The sequence below is a fragment of the Ovis canadensis genome, chromosome 3 (genome assembly GCF_042477335.2).
Source record: "Ovis canadensis isolate MfBH-ARS-UI-01 breed Bighorn chromosome 3, ARS-UI_OviCan_v2, whole genome shotgun sequence".
Taxonomy (NCBI): Eukaryota; Metazoa; Chordata; class Mammalia; order Artiodactyla; family Bovidae; genus Ovis; species Ovis canadensis.
In genome coordinates this window covers 216,340,302-216,362,411 of record NC_091247.1, presented here as the reverse complement: position 1 = coordinate 216,362,411, position 22,110 = coordinate 216,340,302, and the positions used below count along the sequence as shown (strand labels likewise).

General features: G+C 45.4%; 1 protein-coding gene across 1 annotated transcript in view; it reads right to left on the bottom strand.

The window, feature by feature from the left end:
- The window catches only part of ANO2 (anoctamin 2), a 357,135-nt gene that overhangs the window by 35,972 nt on the left and 299,053 nt on the right, over nt 1–22,110 (bottom strand). Inside the window, exons 17-20 of the mRNA XM_069582006.1 lie at nt 21,789–21,900; nt 18,538–18,595; nt 18,284–18,384; nt 5,702–5,847 (exon numbers count right to left, since the gene is read on the bottom strand). Coding sequence (XP_069438107.1) covers nt 5,702–5,847; nt 18,284–18,384; nt 18,538–18,595; nt 21,789–21,900 — 417 coding nt within the window. The remainder of the gene's footprint in view (nt 1–5,701; nt 5,848–18,283; nt 18,385–18,537; nt 18,596–21,788; nt 21,901–22,110) is intronic.

Below are 22,110 nucleotides of genomic sequence, written 5' to 3'. Positions count from 1 at the left end.
GATTGCTCTACAATATTATGTTGATTTCTGCCAAACATCAGCTGAATCAGCCCTAGGTTTACCTATGTCCCCTCCCTCTTGAACCTCCCTCCCACCTCCCACCCCTTCCCATCCCCCTAAGTTGTTACAGAGCCCCAGTTTGAGTTCCCTGAATCACACAGCAAATCGCCACTGGCTATTTACGTTACATATGGTAGGGTATATGTTTCTATGTCATTCTCTCCATACATTGTGTTTTTAAAAATCTATTTTAAAAGCTGAGAAGGGGGACACCTGTAAGCCTATGGCTGATTCATGTTGATGTATGACAAAAACCATCACAATATTATAAAGTAATTATCTTCCAATTAAAATCAATAAATGTTTTAAAAGCTGAGAAGGGAAAGGGGAAGAATTAGTAGAAAACAAAGTAATTAGGATGTACCTGCTATTGTTCAAAGAGGAAACACTGAAGACTTAAAAGGCAATCCAAAATTCTTAATAGAGACTGCGGACCAACAAATTCACCTGCCAGTCAGCCAACAAAAGATGTTAGAGCCATCAAGCCATCTGCCACTGCAGCCACCCTGACTGTGCAGCCTGAATGGATTCAGGATGGAGAAAACAGGGTCCTGGCCCCAGGTAGCTAAGGTGTATATCAAAAAGATGATTTCAATGACCCCAGACTCTTGCATCTTCCCAGACATTTTGTTTTTATTGTTCAGTCACTAAGTTGTGTCCAGCTCTTTGCCACCTCATGGACTGCAGCACGTCAGGCTCCTTTGTCTTCCGCTGTCTCCCAGAGTTGGCTCAAAGTCATGTCCATTGACTTGGTGATGCTGTCTAACCATCTCCTCTGTTGCCCTCTTCTCCTTCTGCCTTCAGTCTTTTCCAGCATCAGAGTCTTTTCCAATGAGTTGGCTCTTCGCATCAGGTAGCCAAAGTATTGGCGTTTTGGCTTCAGCATCAGTCCTTCCCATGAATATTCAGGTTTGATTTCCTTTACGATTGACTGGGTTGATCTCCTTGCTGTCCAAGGAACTCTCAAGAGTCTTCCCCAGCACCACAGTTTGAAAGCACCAATTCTTCGGCACTCAGCCTTCTTTATGGTCCAACTCTCACATCCATACATGGCTACCAGAAAAACCATAGCATGGACTATACAGACCTTTGTTGGCAAAGTGATGTCTCTACTTTTTAATACACTGCCTAGGTTTGTCATAGCTTTCCTTCCCAGACATAGAAAGTGCTAAATTTATTAATTTGAGATGTCTGGTTGTTCTTTAATTAACAGTAATCTTTTGATGTTATAATTACCATTTTTGTTTTTTTACAAAAACATGTATTCTGGCTCCTCCTTTACCTCTTTGGAATAGTCTTTCTCAACTATCCAAGAGCCTGTCTCCTAGGCTTAAGTCCTTAGCATGTCTGCCAAATAAAACATAATTCTCAACTTTTGCATGTGTATGTACAGTCACTTAAGCCATGTCCAACTCTTTGCAACCCCATGGATCGTAGCCCGCCAGGCTCCTCTGTCCATGGGATTCTCCAGGCAAGAATACTGGAGTGGGTTGCCATGCCCTCCTCCAGGGGATCTTTCCAGCCCAGGGATTGAACTCGTATCTCTTATGTCTCCTGCATTGGCAGGTGGGTTCTTTACCACTAGTACCATCTGGGTGGTGCAATTTTATTTTTCAGTCAACAAGCAAAGTCAGTGAGGTAAGGAGTCATGGATTAAAAAAAAAAAAAAATAGTTCTGGATCATCCTAAGCAGCCCTCTTGCCAGCTAGAGATGAGGCAAAGTCAGAAAGGAGTCATGGAGAAGTCGTAGCCTACACCAACCCACGTGCCTCCTGCACCCTGAAGTTCCAGTCTGCCATTTCATGAGACAGCTTGGATGCAGCTGCAAGGTGTGGATCCCCGAGTCTCTTGGTGGTGGAGCGAGGGAAGGTGTCCCGTTTGTTTCCATCAGCGGCGTAATTCTTACATGACTCTGTGGGCTTATCTAGAGAGCAAGGGAGACTGACAGCTCTTGGTCTTTCAAAATAAGGATCTGGCACTTACTCCAAAATATGCAATCACCCGTGCACCTCCTTTTTGATTTGACAGGATCGTAAGCTTGCAACTAAGAAAAATGAGATCTCCTGTAATGACAATATCAATGACAAGAAGAAATGTGGCTCGTCACCCACATGAATAGCCTGAGGGCCTCAAAGCCTGGGCTGCATTTAAGAAACTAGAGGAGGCTCCACCAGGGGATAATTGAATTCCTAAGTCAGGAAGACAATAGCAATTATTTTTTGGATGACTAGAGGAACAAAAGTTTGTGGGTTTGAGATCAACAGACGCCAAAAAGGAGCCCACGTGAGATGCCAGACTTGACAAGCAAAGCCCTAAGGCCTCCATGTTCTCTGGAAGGACAAGTATCTTAGACTGCTTATATCTCAGGTTTCCAGTGTGATTCTTAGATTTGCCTTGGAATCTCATACCCTCAGTCTTTAAATCAACACCTGATCCTACACTGATAGGATGGGGAAAACCTCCAGGGCTCACTGCATCCAGGGCCTCCAGATGGTTTTTAGTCAATTTCTTGATTCAAGAGAAAGAAACTGGACTCTTGACACTAACAATGGTGGCTGATATTCATTGAAAGTGTAGCAAGATGGCGGACTGTTTTGTTTTATATTTGCTTGGCCATGCCACATGGCATGCAGGATCTTAATTCCCCAACTAGGAGTCGAACCCACACCCCATGCATTGGCAATGCAAAGCCTTAGCCATTGGACCACCAGGGGAGTTTCCCAAGCACTGATTTTTAATTATTCCAGATTCATTTCCTAGTTTTCAGAAGCATCCTACAAAGTAGGTGCTATTTTCATCAAAGCTATTTCTCAGATGAGGAAAGAAGGCCTGGCTGACTTGAAAGCATTAAGCTATGTAACCAGCCACAGCACGCCTAGGGCTGAACCCCAGAACATCCTCCAACCGCATGTAGCCTACACAACTAGATGAAGTCATCGCTGGGTGAGGTTTATCCTGGACCTCATCTGTGATCATACTGGGGGCAAGTGGTCACGTAAAGGGTGAAGAGGATAACCCAGAGATTCTAGGAATGAAGGACATCTAAGTCAGAAACACTGTCCTTTCACTTATAATAAAATAATCATGTCTCTAAAATGGCTAATAGCTTAGCAGAATGGCCTCAAGAGTTCTGTGAGTGAGTTTCTGCGGAACTCAGCATGGGAAGCCCCTGTGTGGTCCAGGCTTCCTCCCCCACTCAAGGCTGAATCAGTATCAACCTGGATTGTTGGAGAGACTGTCCTGGTCTCCAGACTCGCCTGTCCCTCTGCCGTCGTTCAGTCACTCAGTCATGTCTGATTCTCTGCAACCCCATGGACTGCAGCATGTCAGGCTTCCCTGTCCTTCATCATCTCCTGGAGTTTGCTCAAACTCAGGTCCATAGAGTCGACAATGCCATCCAACCATCTCATCCCCTGTTGCCCCCTTCTCCTTTTGCCTCTTTCTAGTATCAAGGTCTTTTCCAGTGAGTCAGATCTTCACATCAGATGGCCAAAGTATTGGAGCTTCAGCTTCAGCATTAGTCTTTCCAATGAATATTCAGGGTCGATTTCCTTTAGGATTGACTGGTTTGATTTTTTGCTGTCCAAGGGACCTTCAGGAGTCTTCTCCAGCACCACAACTCCTCCCCCTGAGTGCCTTGTAAGTGTTTCACGACTACAACTACAGTGAAGTTGGGGTCAGGGTCAGAATCAGAGTGAGGGTCAGGGTCGGAGTCAGGCTCAGGGTTAGGGTTAGCCATTTACCCAAAGCTGTCCAGCTAACTGGTGACAGAGCCAGGATTTGAACCCAGGGAGTATGGCTCAAGGCTCTCTGCTCTTAATCACTCAAGAGAGGGAGCTTTGAAATAGTCAGCTCTGGAGAGATAGGCAGACAGTTATGTAAATACCTACGCAAATAATTGGGTGGTAGGGGAGGCACTTGAGTTGGAAGGTGGAGGTTTAAAGACAGAGTTACAGGGGTTCTGGAGTAAGGACCAAGCCTCTCCCCCAATAGAAGCCTCAATCTGGCAACAATTTCTTCCCGAGAGGACAGCAGACACACAAGGACATCTGAAATCCAAACGGCTGTGTCTGTGTTAATGCCTGGTTCAATGTTGGAGAGGGATGAGAGGTAGAACTTGGTGAGACGTGAAAAGCAGCAGGGGGCCATGTGTTTACACAAACTGGATCTTGATAGTTTCCGTGTCCATTGCTCCTAGGCAGGCCTAATGACTGTTTCTTCTTCGGCACGTTTATTTAGATCTTCTTTGGCCAGTTTATTTAGATGACAAAGCTCAGGATTTGCCCGGAATTTTAAGAGACCCTGGGCTTCCCTGGTGGCTCACATGGTAAAGAATGCAATACAGGAGACCCAGGTTCAATCCCTGGGTGGGGAAGATCTCCAGGAGAAGGAAATGGCAACCCACTCCAGTATTCTAGCCTGAAGAATCCCATGGACAGAGGAGCCTGGTGGGCTGCAGTCCATGGGGTCACAGAGAATTGGACACGACTGAGCAGCTAACACATCTGTTTAGAGACCCCAGGGCTAGAACAGAATGTTGTTAGCCATCTGACCTAGACCTTATCCACTGCTGTACCCTTAACACACATATATATGCATGTGCGCATGCACACACACACACACACACACACAAACACACACACATACACACTATGAAAAGACAGGATAAATATCAATTAGAAATAACAAGTGAAGTACCTGATACACAGAGGCATGAGTGGCCCCCGGTGAGAAGGGATTAACCAAAGGAGGCTGGAACCATTATGCAAACACAATGAGGGTCTATTGATCGAAAGTACTGAGTGATTCTGTCGTGGGATCTCGCTGATGCTCCTCCACACACTCTAGATTGAGTCAATATTTAGATGGTACATCTGCCCTCTTGGTCCTCTGTTTTTAATTCATTCGTTCCAAGTCTTAGAAACAGGCTTCTCAAATATCCACCCCAGTGAGAGATCAGGAATATTCACAAGTGGCCAAGCATTGGAAGGCAGCTGGTCCAAGCTGGGACACTGCTCAAGATGGAGAATGCATGTCTCCCCAACCACATCTGAGATGACCGCATCTACCAGCCTGTGCTACACACACTCCCGCTCTCAAGGCTCATCCGAGGGCAGTCAGAGATTCTAACTGGAAATCCCCCTCTCACTGCCTACCCAAAACATCCTCATCACTTTTAGAGACAAGTTCACATGTTTTGAGCCCTGCCTGATCAGAGGGAGGGACTCTCCTCTATTCTCCTTGTCAAGATGGAAAATCCTTGTCCCAGATGTCAGGTGACTACCTTACTCTTCTTTAATGGAAAGTCCATTCTTAAATTGCAGACTTCTCAATTGCCTCTCATGATAGAAACCATGGAAAGAAACCTAGAGACAAAGCTTCTCATATGATAGATGAGGAGAGGAGATGCAAAGAGAAGAGGGCTCCGTGTGAGTATCAAATGGGTGATGAGGTGCTTCAGCTCAAGGCTCCTTCTGCCCCTTCCTCCTTAGCTTCCACGTGGCCCTGAAGGTGACGTAGGGTAGCCATGAAGCCTTTGAAGGAGTAGACGCTGCCCTGGGGATTTTCCTAATCCTCCCCTCCACCCTGGACTCCTTATCTGAACCCACCTCCAGCAGAAGGAAAGTCCATAGGATCTTACTCATTTCCATATACTCTGGTGTCAGTCCAGTGTACGGTTCCAAGCTGTAGTCTAGGTCCCACTGCTCTGGATGCTTTGAATGGGCAGAGTCAGCTTCTTCAGGCTCTGTCTCATCTTTCAGCTTCCGAAATAGCTTCTTTAGCTTCCTGGAAAAGAAAGGGACCAGTCACCAGAAGCCTCTAGAGGAGAGGGTGCATTCTGCAGACAGAAAAGAGAAAAATGACTGTCTTGACATCGAAGCCACTCTGATCTAAGGACAAGAGAGAGGAACACCAAGGAGACAATCTGAGGCAGCCCTCTGTTAGGATAATAAAAGGGTCCCCCACAAAGGATCAAGTTTCTTCAAACCCAAAGAAAATGAATTCTTTCTGCTGTTGGATAAGCAACAGAGAAGTGGCCCTACCTGTCAGATGCTCAGATAGTCCTGTTGTCTAATGGGTGGACTACCCACCCTCTTCATGGGGAATAGGGAGTGTTTAGAAAATACTAGAAATGATGCTCTCTTACCAGCTCAAACATTTTCAGGTCTTAATAATACAAACAGCATATGTCCATTCTGTCAGTTCAGTCACTCAGTCACATCCGACGTTTTGTGACCCCATGGACTACAGCACGCCAGGCTTCCCTGTCCATCACCGACTCCTGGAGCTTGCTCAAACTCATGTCCATTGATTCGGTGATTGTCTAACCACCACCATGGGATAAGCTGCACCCATTCCCCACTCCCCAATTCATATGTGTGAAGCTCTAAGTCCCAGTGTGACTGTATATCAAGACAGGGCTTTTAGGAAGTCATTAAAGTTCAGTGGGGTCATAAAGGCGGGTCCTCACCTAGAGGGTTGTTTGCCTTGTAAGAAAAGGAAGAGAGGGACTTCCCTCGTGGTCCAGTGGCTAAGACTCTGTGCTCCCAATGCAGGTTCAATCCCTGGTTGGGGAACTAGTCTCATGACCCCAACTAAGAGCTCATATGCTGCATCTAAAGATCCCATGTGCTGCAACTAAGAAAAGACCCAGCACAGCCAAATAAATAAATACAACTAAAATTTTAATCTATCTCCACCATATGGGGTTACCGTGAGGAGACAGTGACCTGAGAGCCAGGAAGAAGCCCTCACTAGAAACCAAACATGGCCAGTCTTTATCTTGAACTATCGAGTCCCCAGAAGTGTGAAAAAATACACTCCTGTTGTTTAAGCCATGCAGTATTAGCCCAAGTAGATGAGTCAACTTCATTCAGGATGTTTCTGGTCTAAAATAATAACAAGATAATAATGGCCCAGCCTCTTGGGGTTGGTATGAAGTTGAAGACTCCATAAGCTATAGTTTTCTTACCTATAAGATGAGAAATAAATATTAACCAGTCCATTGGGTCAAAGTAGAAAATCTATGTAATATGCTTAATTTAGGGCTTGTTATATGCCAAGAGCTCCATAAATATATCTATCATTGTCCTCCTCCTCTTTATCACAGGAGGAGATAAAGAATGGTCGAGATCCACAGATGCAATAGTTAGATAAAATATTTCATAATAAGATAGCAAGCAACAATTCTGTGATCACAAGAAATTAAGAGAAGCCACAAGGAAGCCTAAAGATTCTAAAGTCAAACAGTATGAATTTAGGAACTAGCTGAGACCCTGGATGTGATTCAGGACAGAGGGAGAGGATGAAGGAAAAAAAATAAAGAAGAGAGAGATGAAAAAAAGAAAGAAAAGAAGAGAAGGAGAGAGGGAAGGAGGAAGGGAAGGTCCAGGACCAGAACTCAAACTGAGACTTTCCCTCCAAGTGCCAGTAACCAGATACTTCACCCAACCTTTAGGAAAGAATAATAAATGGTTATAATTAATCCTGGAAAATTAAACACATGCATATATCCCTATTCAGTTCTGAACTGCTACCATACTACTACACACAGCTGAATCACTTTGCTGTATACATGAATCTAACTCAATATTGTATATCACTTATATTTCCATAAGAAATGAAAAATAATTGATGGGGAGTTCCCTGAGGTGGTCCAGTGGTTAAGAATCCACCTTGCAATGCAGGGGATGTGAGTTTGATCCCTAATGGGGGACCTAAGACCCTACATGCTGCAGGACAGCTAAGTCCTCTTACTGCAACTGCTGACCCCACACACCACAACTAAAGAGTCTGTGAGCTGCAATGAAAGATCCCACATGCTGCAACTAAGGCTTGATCAGTCAAATAAATAAATATTTTACTAATGACACTACCCTTACAGCAGAAAGTGAAGAACTAAAGAACCTCTTGGTCAAAGTGAAAGAGGAGAGTGAAAAAGTTGGCTTAGTGCTCAACATTCAGAAAACTAAGATCACGGCATCCAGTCCCATCACTTCATGGCAAATAGATGGGGAAACAGTGGCTGACTTTATTTTTCTGGGCTCCAAAATCACTGCAGATGGTGATTGCAGCCATGAAATTAAAAGACGCTTGCTCCTTGGAAGGAAAGTTATGACTAACCTAGACAGCACATTAAAAAGCAGAGACATTACTTTGCCCACAAAGGTCCATCTAGTCGAGGCTATGGTTTTTCCAGCGGTCATGTATGGATGTGAGAGTTGGACTGTGAAGAAAGCTGAGCACCAAAGAATTGATGCTTTTGAACCGTGGAGTTGGAGAAGACTCTTGAGAGTCCCTTGGACTGCAAGGAGATCCAACCAGTCCATCCTAAAGGAGATCAGTTCTGGGTGTTCATTGGAAGGACTGATGTTGAAGCTGAAACTCCAATACTTTGGCCACCTGATGCGGAGAGCTGACTCATTTGAAAAGCCCTTGATGCTGGGAAAGATTGAGGGCAGGAGGAGAAGGGGATGACAGAGGATGATGGTTGGATGGTATCACCGACACAATGGACATGGGTTTAGATGGACTCCAGGAGTTGGTGACGGACAGGGAGGCCTGGCATGCTGTGGTCCATGGGGTCGCAAAGAGCCAGACATGACTGAGCAACTGAACTGAACTGAAGTGAAAGGCATCTGATGTGTTTAATGAGGTAATTCAGCTGGGACAGTGGACACTTAACAAACATCACTCGTCCTGTGTAATGAGTATTAGAAAGGGTGAGATTTAGGAGATGATGGTCAACCCAACCTGCAAGTTTTTCCCGGGGAAGAAATATATAAACCAATCAAATGACAAAAGATGAGCAAAGCAGCAGGAGAGAGAGAGTGCTGTGATGGGGAAAGGTGTGTGTTCTAGACACAGAGAATTATCTGTGCAACAGCCACAGACGGTGTGAGAATGGCTCACTGCAGGACTAAAAGGAGCTCAAGATGTTTGGAACGTAAGGTAAGAGACAGAAAGTGGTGGAAGATGACTTGAGAGGTAGCCCAAGCTCATGAAGATGCCCTTGTAAGTCACATGGATGCAGCGGTGCCACTGGGAGATCAGGGTCGCAAAGGCTAGGACGGTTGCCATGGACACAAAGGGAAGCAGAGAGATGGAGACATGCTTCAGAGATGGTGTTAAGCAAGTGGGGAACTGCAGCTGGGAAGGAAAGAGGGACCAAGTGTGATCTCTAGAGTGCTCAGCCAGGTGCATGGCTTGTTGCAGAGCTGGCTAAGCTGGCGGACACAAGAGAAGAGGGGGAGGGCGTGTTGAGATGGAGGGTCTCACGAGACAATGAAGTAGGGATGCCTGGTAAGCTTTGCTATATGTGGTCTTGTTCTTGTTGTTTAGTTGCTCAGTTGTGTCCAACTCTTTGCAGCCCCATGGGCAATAGCCCACTAGGCTCCTCTATCCATGGGATTTCCCAGGCAAAAGTACTGGAGTGGATTGCCATGTCCTTCTCCAATATGTGGCCTGGAGCTCTGCAAACAGATGGAAGTTAGAGCTAGAGCCCCAAGAACCATCACGGAGAAAACAATAGAAGCCCTCACAATAAACATGTCTGTGGGCGGAGTGGAGGGGAAGGAACCTTCCAAGGAGCAAAAACAGAAGGAAAGAGGAGTCACGGGAACAGATGCTCAACCATGAGACCCCACAGCAACCAAGGCCAAGGTGGAGGGCAGATGGAAGAAACACAGGGTGGTCAGCCGTGTGCTGCGCTGTGGGCAGGTCCCAAAGTCCACAAAGTTCTTACAAACCCTCTCTTTCCCAGGAGCCTCCCTCCTGGAGATCCCAGTCCCCATTAAAAACATGAATAAAGGAAGTCCCTCTAGTGCAGGATTTAACAGGAATCCTGCACATTGTATAATACACAGATGGGCCGTGTGGAAAGCCTCAGATGGTGATTCCAACCGTACGATGCACTCCCTTGTTAAAATAACTCCTTTGATGTTACCCTTGTCTCCTTTTCATCTGCTCTTTCTCTGTCCCTTGTTAATGACAAATTTCAGAAACCCTGTCCAGAACCCTGAGCCTTCCCCCTGTGTGTGCCCTACAGGCTCACCCTGAGACCACGGTGACCTTTAGTCACAACTTGCCTCCTACCCTCGCCCCCAACCGGAGGAATCAGGGCCCCGGGCAGTCTTCCAATGCCCTTGGCTCCACAGACCTCAAGCCTCATGAAAGAAGGCAGAACTGAGCCTGGGATGGGGCACAAGAAAAGAAACACGTCAACCTCTGAGTTGTGTATTCCTCTTCTTGACATGGGACAGGATTCAAATTTGTTCCTTAAACCTCTGATTCACGGCCAGATTCCACTGTACTGAGGGGAACACACACCTCCCTCTCCTGTGATGGCTTTAAAGAGAAACTGTTTTATGTCCTGAAATACAAGACATTGCATTTATCAAAAAAAGAAGAAAGTTTACAAAATCTTCCTGGCTGTGTCCAGGGGTATGTTGCAGCTGTTTGGGGATGTGATCTGGTGCTTCTAGCAAGAATAGGAGACAGGAGACATTTTGATAGTGGACATATTAATCCATCTGCTCTGTCCATCTCAGACATTACTCAGGAAAGAATCTGACACCTGAGAAAGATAGCATTTACCCTTTTTTTTCCTCTCTCTCTCTCTTTCAGACACACACACGTACACATTCATCTCCATGAATGATAAAAGGCCATTTCTTATTTGCTTCATGAGATGCTGGAGATAAGTTCGAGATAAAATCTTAGTGAAGAGCTGGGATGTACTGTGGTGTGTTTCCGTATCTAAAGTCCATTCTGCACAAACACAGATGGGAAAGGTGGTGCGTGTGTGTGTGTGTGTGTGTGTGTGTGTGTGTGTCGTGAGGGAGATGAGGACAGTCCCCATCAGGGGACTCAGGTAATAACTTGCACAGGATTGGATCCTGCCCTGCCGCCAGCCACATCTGGAGTCACGTCAGAAGGAGCTGCCAATGTGCATTGTTCTGAGCCCCACTGTGCTGAAAACCACCTGGCCCCCTCTGGAAAGCATGTGTCGCGTCAGGCCTGGGCAGCCCGGGCTGCGTGGCCAGACCACACGGCTTCAGCTCCATTTCTCATCATGTCCTCACTGGTTACAGAGTTGCCCTTGAATCACCTGCCGCCCCCAGTTTTGCTGCCTTCGTTGAAAGCACTTCATTTTTACACCTCCAGGGACACGCTTCTGTTTGGATGGTGCCTAGACAGAGCTGGCCTTTCATGGGGGCCCTGACTGGGGCCCCTACAAAATTTAGGGGTAACAAGGGAGAAATCTGGAAGCTGAAGATGCTTATCTGAGATCCCAAAGGGCAGGTGTATAGTATTCATGGACACACCTGGTATCTGTGCCAGCCTCGTGGAGATCCACGGGGTTAAGAGGCAAGAACTTTGCTCGAAGCCAGTGTCTCCCAAGCAAAGGACAAGTTCCACTTGCAGTTCATGGGATGTTTTTGGAAGGTCTCTAGACTTGGTCTTGGACTTCCCTGGTGGCTTAGATGGCAAAGCGTCTGCCTGCAATGTGGGAGACCCGGGTTCGATCCCTGGGTTGGGAAGATCCCCTGGAGAAGCAAATGGAAACCCACTCCAGTACTCTTGCCTGGAAAATACCATGGACTGAGGAGCCTGGTAGGCTACAGTACATGGGATCATGAAAAGTCGGACATGACTGAGCGACTTCACTTTCACTTTCACTAGACTTGGTCTTACATCTCCTTAGAGGACCTGGGAGAATTATTCCCTTTACTGCTCTCAACCCATCCCTCTGATTGCATGCCTGGAGAAAACCCCAGTCCAGCCCTGGTATGCCATGAATAGCTCCATGGCACTTGCGTGACTTCCTTTTCAATAAAGAGAATGCAGATCTTACACTAAGATCAATGATTAATAATGGATCATTTTTATTGTATTTCTTTCTACTGTTATTTGCTATTCAGGGTGACTGATAGCGTTAGTTTTCCATTTTCAGAAATGAGATGGACTTAAAAAGTGAATTGGTTTAGAGGAAATTAATATGCAAATAGCTGTTTAGGTAAATGTGAGTGAAAGTCACTCAGTCATGTTCCACTCTTTGTGTCTAGGTAAATAATGGAAAACAATTTAGAAGCTGCTGACAGTGACTAAAGATTGGGAAACAATCTAATAAAGAAGGCTGCTGGGCTGGTCGACTTGAGAAGCCACCAGAATTTAGTGGTGGTGCTTTTTACAACACGCAGGGGTGCACCCACGCACACACAGGGAATCTAAGGAGAACACGGCATCCTCAGAGAGAGAGATAAGTTAGAGCCAAGTACCTGGCTTACTAACAAAGGTCAGTTCAATAGTCTTTAACATTTTAAAATTTTCTTCAGATAAATCTCAAAGATTGCTTTCAGAAGTAGACAATGAATGTAAAAGATGATCAATCTTATGTGTATAATCATTTTTTTTACCAAATATTCTTATTCGGTATGATCATCTACTTAACTCCTCAGACTTGCTTTTGTTTTTTAAAATCAAGTCTGGCCTCTAAGATTAATATTTATCTCCCTGAAGGGACAAAAAAAAAAATTGGAGGCAGTTATCTGAAGGTACCTAAGAGCCACCACAAGCCACAAGTCTTTGGTCCCAGAATAGAAGAGAAAAAAGTCATCCTGAGTCCTGACAAGGTCTCTTCCCTGGACTTGAAACACTCAGACAGCATCACTTGTAAACACAAAAGCCAGCGACAGAATACCTTGGCTGTCTGTAACGCCCAAGAATGGCTCTCCCTTTCTCAGTTGCCCATGATTCCTCTTTTCTAGAAAGCTGGGTATATAAGCATGATATAGTTTTACATAACCATGTATCTTTCTAGAGTAACTTCCCCAAGGTTTTACAGTGAGTATTTTGTAATGCCTAGATTTAAAACCAGATCTGTTGACAAAAATCCCTATCCTACAGAGATGCACTGCCTCCATCAAAGAATTAAAGACCATTAGACCCAGTTTTTATACTTTATAATATTCCTTCCTCATCATCAGGCTCAGCTGTCACTTCTCTCTTGCCTAGTAAAGACCCCCATTTTCTCTTGCTTACCTTATGTTTCTCGACTCCGTCATAAATAAGGATAGTGCCAGGTGCATGAACTTTGGGTTGGATGAGTCTAATCCACTGAGAGTGGGCTCTGAGTGGAGCGTGGAAGACCGATTAACCAAAATCATGGTGATTGCAGGTGAACAAATTCAAATCACAGTCTGTAGAATTACTAAGAACTTTGCTTCCCTTGTGGCTCAGCTGGTAAAGAATCGCCTGCAATGCAGGAGACCTGCATTTGATCTCTGGGTTGGGAAGATCCCCTGGAGAAAGCAAAGGCTACCCACTCCAGTATTCTGGCCTGGAGAATTCAACAGACTACAGTCCTTGGGGTCGCAGAGTCGGACACAACTGAGCTACCTTTACTTCCACTTTGAAGATAATAGACTGTAAGGCTTGGTGGAAGAACTTTTGCTCTACATTGCTGAATTCAACTACCTGATTAGGCTAATGTGTCCATTAACATACTAAAGATGATTAGATAGCATCACCAGCTCAATGGACATGAATCTGAGCAATTCTGGAGATAGTGAAGGAAGAGGAGCCTGGTATGCTGCAGCCCATGGGGTCACAAACAGTCAGACACAACTTAGGGACTGAACAACAACATACTAAGAACTAAAATTAGAAAATAATAATAATAAAAAAGAACTAAAATGAGGAAAAAATCTTCTGAAATAGAAGTGACTTGTCTTGGAATCAGCAGTGACCAGTTTCATTGACTAGAGGAGAGGTTCATAGAATGCTAGAGCTGAAATGACAATACCTTAGAGATTATTACATTATTACATAGTTTGGAAGGAATGATGCTAAAGCTGAAGCTCCAGTACTTTGGCCACCTCATGCGAAGAGCTGACTCATTGGAAAAGACTCTGATGCTGGGAGGGATTGGGGGCAGGAGGAGAAGGGGACGACCGAGGATGAGATGGCTGGATGGCATCACAGACTCGATGGACGTGAGTCTGACTGAACTCTGGGAGATGGTGATGGACAGGGAGGCCTGGCGCACTGCGATTCATGGGGTTGCAAAGAGTCAGACACAACTGAGCGACTGAACTGAACTGAACATACTAAATATATATTATGTTATGAATTGTTAAATCCTTTGCATCAAGAGATGAGGACAGTGAGACATAGGAAGTGACTTGCTCACAGCTCTATGAATTGCCATGCAAATGCCACCAATTAAAGGGTGGCATATTAAACATGCATCAAGCATAAGGAAGAAAATCTAGTCTGCAAGGAAAACAGCCATGTGTAGGTTTCATCTGTCGTGGAGCTGATGGAATTGATGGTTGGGGAACATCCAACACACTGCCCAAACACATGCCTGATTTCTTTCCTCTCTTACACTCTAAAAAGACTTCTGGATGCATAGTGGATGGGCTAAGTGGTAGAACAGATGCCCAGGAAAGAAAAAATGGGCAACTCACACCCACAAGCTGTATCTAATTCCATCCAATGTACTGGAAAGACAGGTGTTTTCCCCAGATGTCTGGAGGGTAGCAGTGGTGGACGGGCTGGTCTCACAGCTTCAAAGGGGCACATCTTTTTCCAGTCTGTCTATGTCCTGGATGTTGGTCCATAACAAATGTGTCCTCTCCGAGATGCTAAGCTCCTAGACCACAGACACCATGTGTCCCACCAGCGTTACTTGATGACTATCACGGAATGACTGTCAATCAGAAAGATGAGACCCAGGCATCATTTCAGAGGGCTGAGCTTCTCAAGACTGATGATTTCCTGACTGAGGACCAGAGGCTGGCTGAAGCAGACAGAGATGCTGGTCAACATTCTCCTCCATCTCCTCCAAGAAAGATCACCTGCCCAAGTGCCCCCTGAGGCTGTCCCAGTGTGGGGACAGAAAACAGCCTGACTGATGGTGGGTGATGGTGAGACCCATTCTGAGCAAAAAGTGTTCTGAGCGAATATGCAGGATTCTCATTTAAAAGGGTTTTTTTCCCAGACAACTTTGGTTTTCTCCATTATAATTTTATCTCTCTGTGTTTCTGAGAAAGACCAAAGAATAGCTTCCTCTGGGAACCTTTCAGGACGTCACTGCTCCTATAGGATTGCTTTTCCTGGAGAAAGGAGTTGGAACATATATATTTGCTAATTGTCCCAATCAGCTCAAGGAACCTAGGCCTCAGCGACCCTTAAGCAGACTGAGAGAGGTTCTGGGCTCCTTCCACGACCCTGGCGTGCCCCAGGTCCCATCATGGGACCACCACAACTTCTCCTTTAAGCCACACGCGAGTTAGGAAGTGTTCTGATAAATCTGTATGTTGTTTGTTTAGAGAAGATATCCACACCCAGGGGAAACTGTTTCTTTAAATGGCAGACCAACTGGTTACATATGACAGTGACAGCCTTCTTTCAAGACATAGACACAGTTGCCTGCTTATGAAGCCTTCCTTGACGGCTCTGAAATGCCTGGCCTTCACTTGTCTAAATTCTGACAAACCACAGAGAGAACGCCCAGTCACACACAGTCTATTCTGCCTCCCAAACTAAAAACACTCATCTCTGAGAAGATAAGGACCATTGCATATATATTTTTATTGCATACAAATTTTTTTTAAGACCGTAGATCTTCTTTTTAAAATATTTATTTGGCTGCGCTGGGTTTTAGTTGCAGCATGCAAGATCTAGTTCTCTGACCAGGGATCAAAGCCAGGCCCCCTGCATTGGAAGCATGGAGTCCCAGCCATTGGACCACCAGGGAAGTCTCAAACATTTTGTGTATAGGTTAAACCAAGAGGCTTGTGTTACAGACTGACTGTGTCCCCTCCAGAATCCATATGATGAAGTCATAACTGGCAATGTGATGGTATTAGGAGGTGGGGCCTTTGAGAGTTAATTCAGTTTAGATGGAGCTTCCCTGGTGGCTCAGGCAGTGAAGAATCTGCCTGAAGTGCAGGAGACCTGGGTTCAATCCCTGGGTCAGGAAGATCCCCTGGAGAATGGAACGGTTACTCCAGTATTCTTGTCTGGAGAATCCCATGGACAGAGGAGCCTGGTGGACTGCAGTCCATGAGATCACAAAGAGACAGGTACGTCTAACAGCAACTAACACTTTCACTTACTTTAGATTAGGCCATGAGGGTGGGGTCCCGTGATGGGATTAGTGCCCTTATATTCTAAGAAGAAGGTGCCAGAGCTCTCTTTCTCTCCATATACATACAGAGAATGGGTCACATGAGCTTACATGGGGTGGCAGTCCTCATCAGAACCAAACTTGCAGGCACCTTAATCTTGAACTTCATGGCCTCCAGGACTCTGAGAAATAAATGTCTGCACTAAGCCACCCAGTCAGTGTTATTTTGTTACAGCAACTCAAGCTGATGAAGACAGCTGGGAAGGCTCAGACTGTAGTTTTTGTGGGTTTAGCTCTGTGATATCCAATTCTCATTTTTCACTCTGAGCCATCTGAGCTGAGAGACGGAGGCAGTAGCATTCCCTGCAAGCCCTCCTGCAGTGTGGACAGTGTTGTTCCTGGTCCTGTAGCTCAGAGCCTGGCTCTCTATCCCTCAAATCATATTCTGTTCATATTGTTCTCAAATTCTTTTGCTGCTTATACTAGTCAGAGTGGACTCCAAGGTCTGCCACTGAGACCCCACCTCAATGACATGAACAAATATAGCTGGAAAGAAAGGGATTAAACCAGTTTCTTTACTGCAGGACTTCTCAGAACCATTCAAATAATATGCAGAGTAACTATCAAAGAGGGAGACAGAGCAAGTAGCGGTATCTTCACTTAACTTTATGGGGACTGTCTGGCGAATGCATCCCAGAATGGATAAAATCTTGCAGGTTTGCAAAGAACTCCAAGTCTGGTACAAACTGTCTGTCCAGTCCTCCTAAACAGTATTGGCTCAGCCTATAAGAGTTACCCCAATTTTCTCTGTCATTCCCTGGCTCTCTGATGCCAGGCTAGCTGAAAATATCCCCTGAAAGAGATTTCTTTACGACAAAAAAAAAAAAAAGCAAATAGCCATAAAAACAAAAAGCAGAGAGAGCCACATTTTCTCTGCCTGAAGGTAGGTCTTCACCTGTTACATCCAGTGGCTGTGTGTCTGTGTTTATTTTCATGACTATCTCAATGCAAAACCTAACGAAAGAAGGACTTGTATGAAATCTGTATAAAACCGTGTGGGAGGGGAAGAGAGAGAATCCAAAGGAAAATCCAGCCTGAGTTTCACCAGCTATGCATCCTTCCCCCTCTTAAGAACATGTGTGCCACAGTTCCTTAGAGATTTTTTCTAAATCATTACATTGGGGTTCAATCTTTCATATTCACCCATCTACTATAGTTCTTTTTAATTTGGGTGAACTCAGTTCCCCAACCAGGGATTGAATCTGAGCCTCCTGCAGTGGAAGCATAGAGTCTTAATCACTGGACCACCAGGAAGTACCATCTACCATACTGAAAGGCTCTTTTACTTTCTCACTGGGAGGATACAGCATTAAAAGCATGATGCACTTTGAAGTCAGAGATATGTGACTCTCAGCTCCGTCACTGTTATGGGTACTAATTGTTGTTGTTTAGTCGCTCAGTCATGTTCAACTCTTTACAATCCCATGGACTGTAGCCAGTCAGGCTCCTCTGTCCATGGGATTCTGGAATGGGTTTCCTTTTCCAGGGGATCTTTCCAATCCAGGAATTGAATCCATGTCTCCTGCATTGCAGGCAGATTCTTTACCACTGAGTCATCAGGGAAGCAAGTGCTTAATCCTGCTGAGCCTCCAACATCCCAAATCAGAATCAGACTGGCAAACAAAACATGCAGGAGGGATACTACATCACAGGGAAGCTATTGGAGAATGGATAGAGGAGTGCTTCCTAGGCGACTCAGTGGTAAAGAATCCACCTGCCAATGCAGGAGACGCAAGAGACATGGGTTCTAGCCTTGGGTCATGAAGATCCCCTGGAGTGAAAAATGGCAATCAGCTCCAGTACTCTTGCCTGGGAAATCCCATGGACAGAGGAGACTGGCGGGGCTACAGTCCATGGGCTTGTAAAGAAGTTGGACGCAACAGAGCGACTGAGCATGCATGGACAGTGGAGTGAGCAGCCACCCTATCTTAGAAGAGCAGAGGCCCTGAGATCTTTCTGGAAGTCTGACTCTGCCAGGCTCAGCCCTGGCAGTCAGGAGAAGGGTGAGCAGAGCTCACTACTCACGGGACTCCAATCTCAAAGATGTTGTTCTGGATCAGCTGCTTTCCCAACATGATGATGCTGAGTTGGATGCACAGCTCCATGAGGCAGCCCCCAGGGGCGCACTGCAGGATGAGAAGACGCAAGAAGGGACATCAGACAGGCAAGGGCATGAGCTAAGCCAAGCTGCAGTGCGGGTATAAGCATGGGTGGGGCCGGGGCGGGAGGGGCACCTACGAGCCCCCAGCCAGGCAGGAAAAACCAGGGGCTATACTTGCCTCTTCCATGCGGTAACCGTCAAACACATAAACATAGCTTCCAGGTCTACCAACAAACCTGGAAGGGAGAAGTATGGGAAGGGTTAGGCAAAGAGAGAGGAAGTCAGGGCTGCCTGAGGGTGTGTCTCCCCAGTGGACCAGTCACTGCCCAGCGTCCTCCTAGGAAGAACTGGCCAGGGCGATGCTACTCCTCTGGGAAGGAGTTCACACCAGTTATCAGCTAACAATCACCCACCTTTGACTTGGACACATCCCAGGGCAGAGGGGTTGAGGCCAGGTGTGGTGTGGAGTTGAGGCAGTCGTGTGTGTGTGTGTGTGTGTGTGTGTGTGTGTGTGTGTGTGATCATTTCAGAGCCTAAATACAACAACGTTTGGATTGTCTTAGCAGGTGCATGCGTGCTAAGTTGCTTCAGTCGTGCCCAACTCTCTGTGACCGTGTGGACCACGGTCCACCACGTTCCTCTGTTCAAGGGATTTCCCAGCCAAGTGGGCTTCCATGCCCTCTTTGTCTTTACGTGTACCGTCCTGCAACTTCCTCCCTCAACTTGTGTCAAGAGCTGACTTCTATAACTAACTATCCATTGGGATGGACATGTACACACTGCTGTATTTTAAATGGATGATCACAGGAACATATTTTATAGCACAGGGAACTCTGCTCGATGTTACGTGGCAGTCTGGAGGGGAGGGGCGTTTGAGGGAGAATGGATACATGCATATGTATGGCTGAGTCCCTTCGCTGTTCACCTGAAACCATCACAACATTGCTCATTAATCAACTATAATCCAATACAAAATAAAATGCATTTTTAAAAAAAGAATTGAGTTCTGACTGCAATTCCTCCACAAGGGCTTCTGATTTCCCAGGAAATGAAGGCCAAGATGGACTAAAACTGCAAGTGGAGATTCTTGGGCCCAGAAAGGAAAAATTCAGACTTCTTACTGAAAATACTCAAAGGAATGGAAAAAGCCTGTCTCATTCCTCTTCTAAGATCTAAGGGTTTAATTTATTAGGGAATAAGAAGATTGAGCAGGGAGGTGGAGAGGTACCAGCCAACCATGGAACCAGAGAGGCCAATAGAAGAATCCTACTTTCTTGAAATGTTATCTGCTCACCCATCTCCTGAAATCTTGCTCATCTACTGGAGGCTCAGCTTGACTTCCCTCTTGGTGCAGTCTTCCTGTCTCTGTTCATAATTAAGTGTTCCCCTAACACTTTCTTTCCACCTTTTCTTACAGCACTTACTGCAGACTGCAGCGTGCTGCTGCCAAGACTCTCTCTCTCAGTACACTACAAGTTTATCTAAGGGTCAGAGCCCTACGATTTTTTTTTCCTGGAATATCGTATGTATGCAAGTTTCTATTTTTATTAAATCTAGACATAAATCACCAAAGAAGTATATAATCATTAACATGGAGAACCTCTCTGCTACTATAATTTCATGAGCCTCAAGTGCAGAGGTCCTGAGGAGGAGTAGTGATTTGGGTCACAAACACATTTATAGGGAATTATAAAGTGTGGATGATGACAGTCTTGCTAAGCTCTCAGTTCTAAGGAAGCTTCCTGACTTAGCTGCTGCCTAAGGGGAAAGCTTGGAGGTACCTAGCTGATCTGACCACAAATGATACTTATCAGAAGCGATTTATACCCAGGACTATTATATAATAAAGTATATGACTGGTCATTGTCCTTGGTCCCTGGGAAGGATCTCTAAATCCTTGGAATTTCCTGATAGGAAATTTGTTATTCAGGGTGGGCCCCTGAGACTAGACCTAAGTTTATGCTAATGAAGTAATTCTTTTTCTTTTTTTTTTTTAAGATTTTTTAAATTGGGGTATAATTGCTTTACAATGTTGTGTTAGTTTCTGCTGTACAACAACATGAACCAGTTATATGTATATATATATCCCCTCCCTTTTGAGCCTTCCTCCCATCCCCAACCCACCATCCCACCCTGCTAGGTCATCACAGAGCACTAAGCTAAGCTCCCTGTATTACACAGCGTCTTCCCACTAACTATTAAAATATATTTTACACATGATAGTGTATATATGTCAAAGATACTCTCTCAATTCCTGCCCCACCCTCTCCTTCCCCCATCGTGTCCACAGTCCTTTCTCTATATCTGCATCTCTATTCCTGACCTGCAAATAAGGTCTGTACCATTTTTCTAGACTCCATACATATGCATTAATATATGATATTTGTTTTTCTCTTTCTGACTTAATTTCACTCTGTATGACAGACTCTGGGCTCATCCACATCACTACAACGGATCTAATTTTGTTCCTTTTTACGACTATTGTTCCACTGTATATATGTACCACAACTCCTTATCTATTCATTCAGGATCATGAAGGCCAATGCCAGAAAGACCAGCCACATGATTAATGAGTGGGGCTTTGACCCAAGTAAAGGCAGCCTGACCTCAGGTGGGAGAGAGGGACCGGAGACTAAGTTTAATTACATGAGCCATGATTCATTCAATGATGCCTGGATAATGGGACCCCAATAAAAACTCCGGACACTGAAGCCTGGATGAGTGGTTGGTGGTGCATGTTGATGTGCCAGGAAGCCGACATCCTGAGGACATGTAAGCTTCTTTCCAAGATGCTCCTAGACCTTGCCTTATGTGTCTCCCATTTGCCAGTTCAGACTTGTAACCCTTTGCTGTAATAACACTGTAACTTTAGGGACAGCACATCCCAAGCACTATTAGCTGTTCTGGTGAATTATCAAAACCAAGGGGTCAGTGGTTATAGCCAGTTGGGTCTGCCCAACTGACCCAACTGGGGTCACCAGTTGGGTCTGGTGACCCAGACTGGTTGGGTCACCATCAGTGACCTGAGAGTCCCAGAGCTTGCAACAGTGTTTGAAGTGAGGGCAGTCTTGTGGGAGACTGTATCCTAATCTATGAAGTCCACATTGACCTGGGTAGATAGCATCAGACCTGCAATGCAAGACCCAAGAATCACTGGCTGGACATGAAATTTTCTCCTGCTATGTCCTCAACTTGGGAGAGATACATTCCTCTGGGATTAACCCTTCAGGGCCAGAGCCAAATAACTGCAGATTTCCCCATGTTGTCAGAATCTGAAGATGATAATCCAGCATGATTAGTGCAGTCAGGTGGCAACGGGAGTGGGACATGGGGCTGAAGATGTAAACTAGCAACGGGGACAGGCTGACCCTAGTGGAGGACTGTCTTTGTGACCAACTGCCCTTCTGCATATGGCACCAAGATACTCACCTTCCCTTGAAAAAGGCCACATAGAAGATGGGTGAGTAGGCATTGACAAACTTCAGTAAGAAAGCCTTGAGGATCAGGCGCTCTTCAAATGTCTGCTCTGTTTTTGGAACCTCTGAAAGGGAAGATCAAAGCTGATCAGACAGATTTCTCACCTCCTTAGAGTGGTCACCCTGTGACATGAGCCATTATCTGTCCATTTACTCCTCCGGAGAAGAAACCCAGAGATTCATTGCTCTGTGACATTAGAACTGACTTCCTCTGTGAGGTCCCAAGTGGTTTACCAGGTACAGAGGTCAAGAGTATATAGGATCAATACATGTCT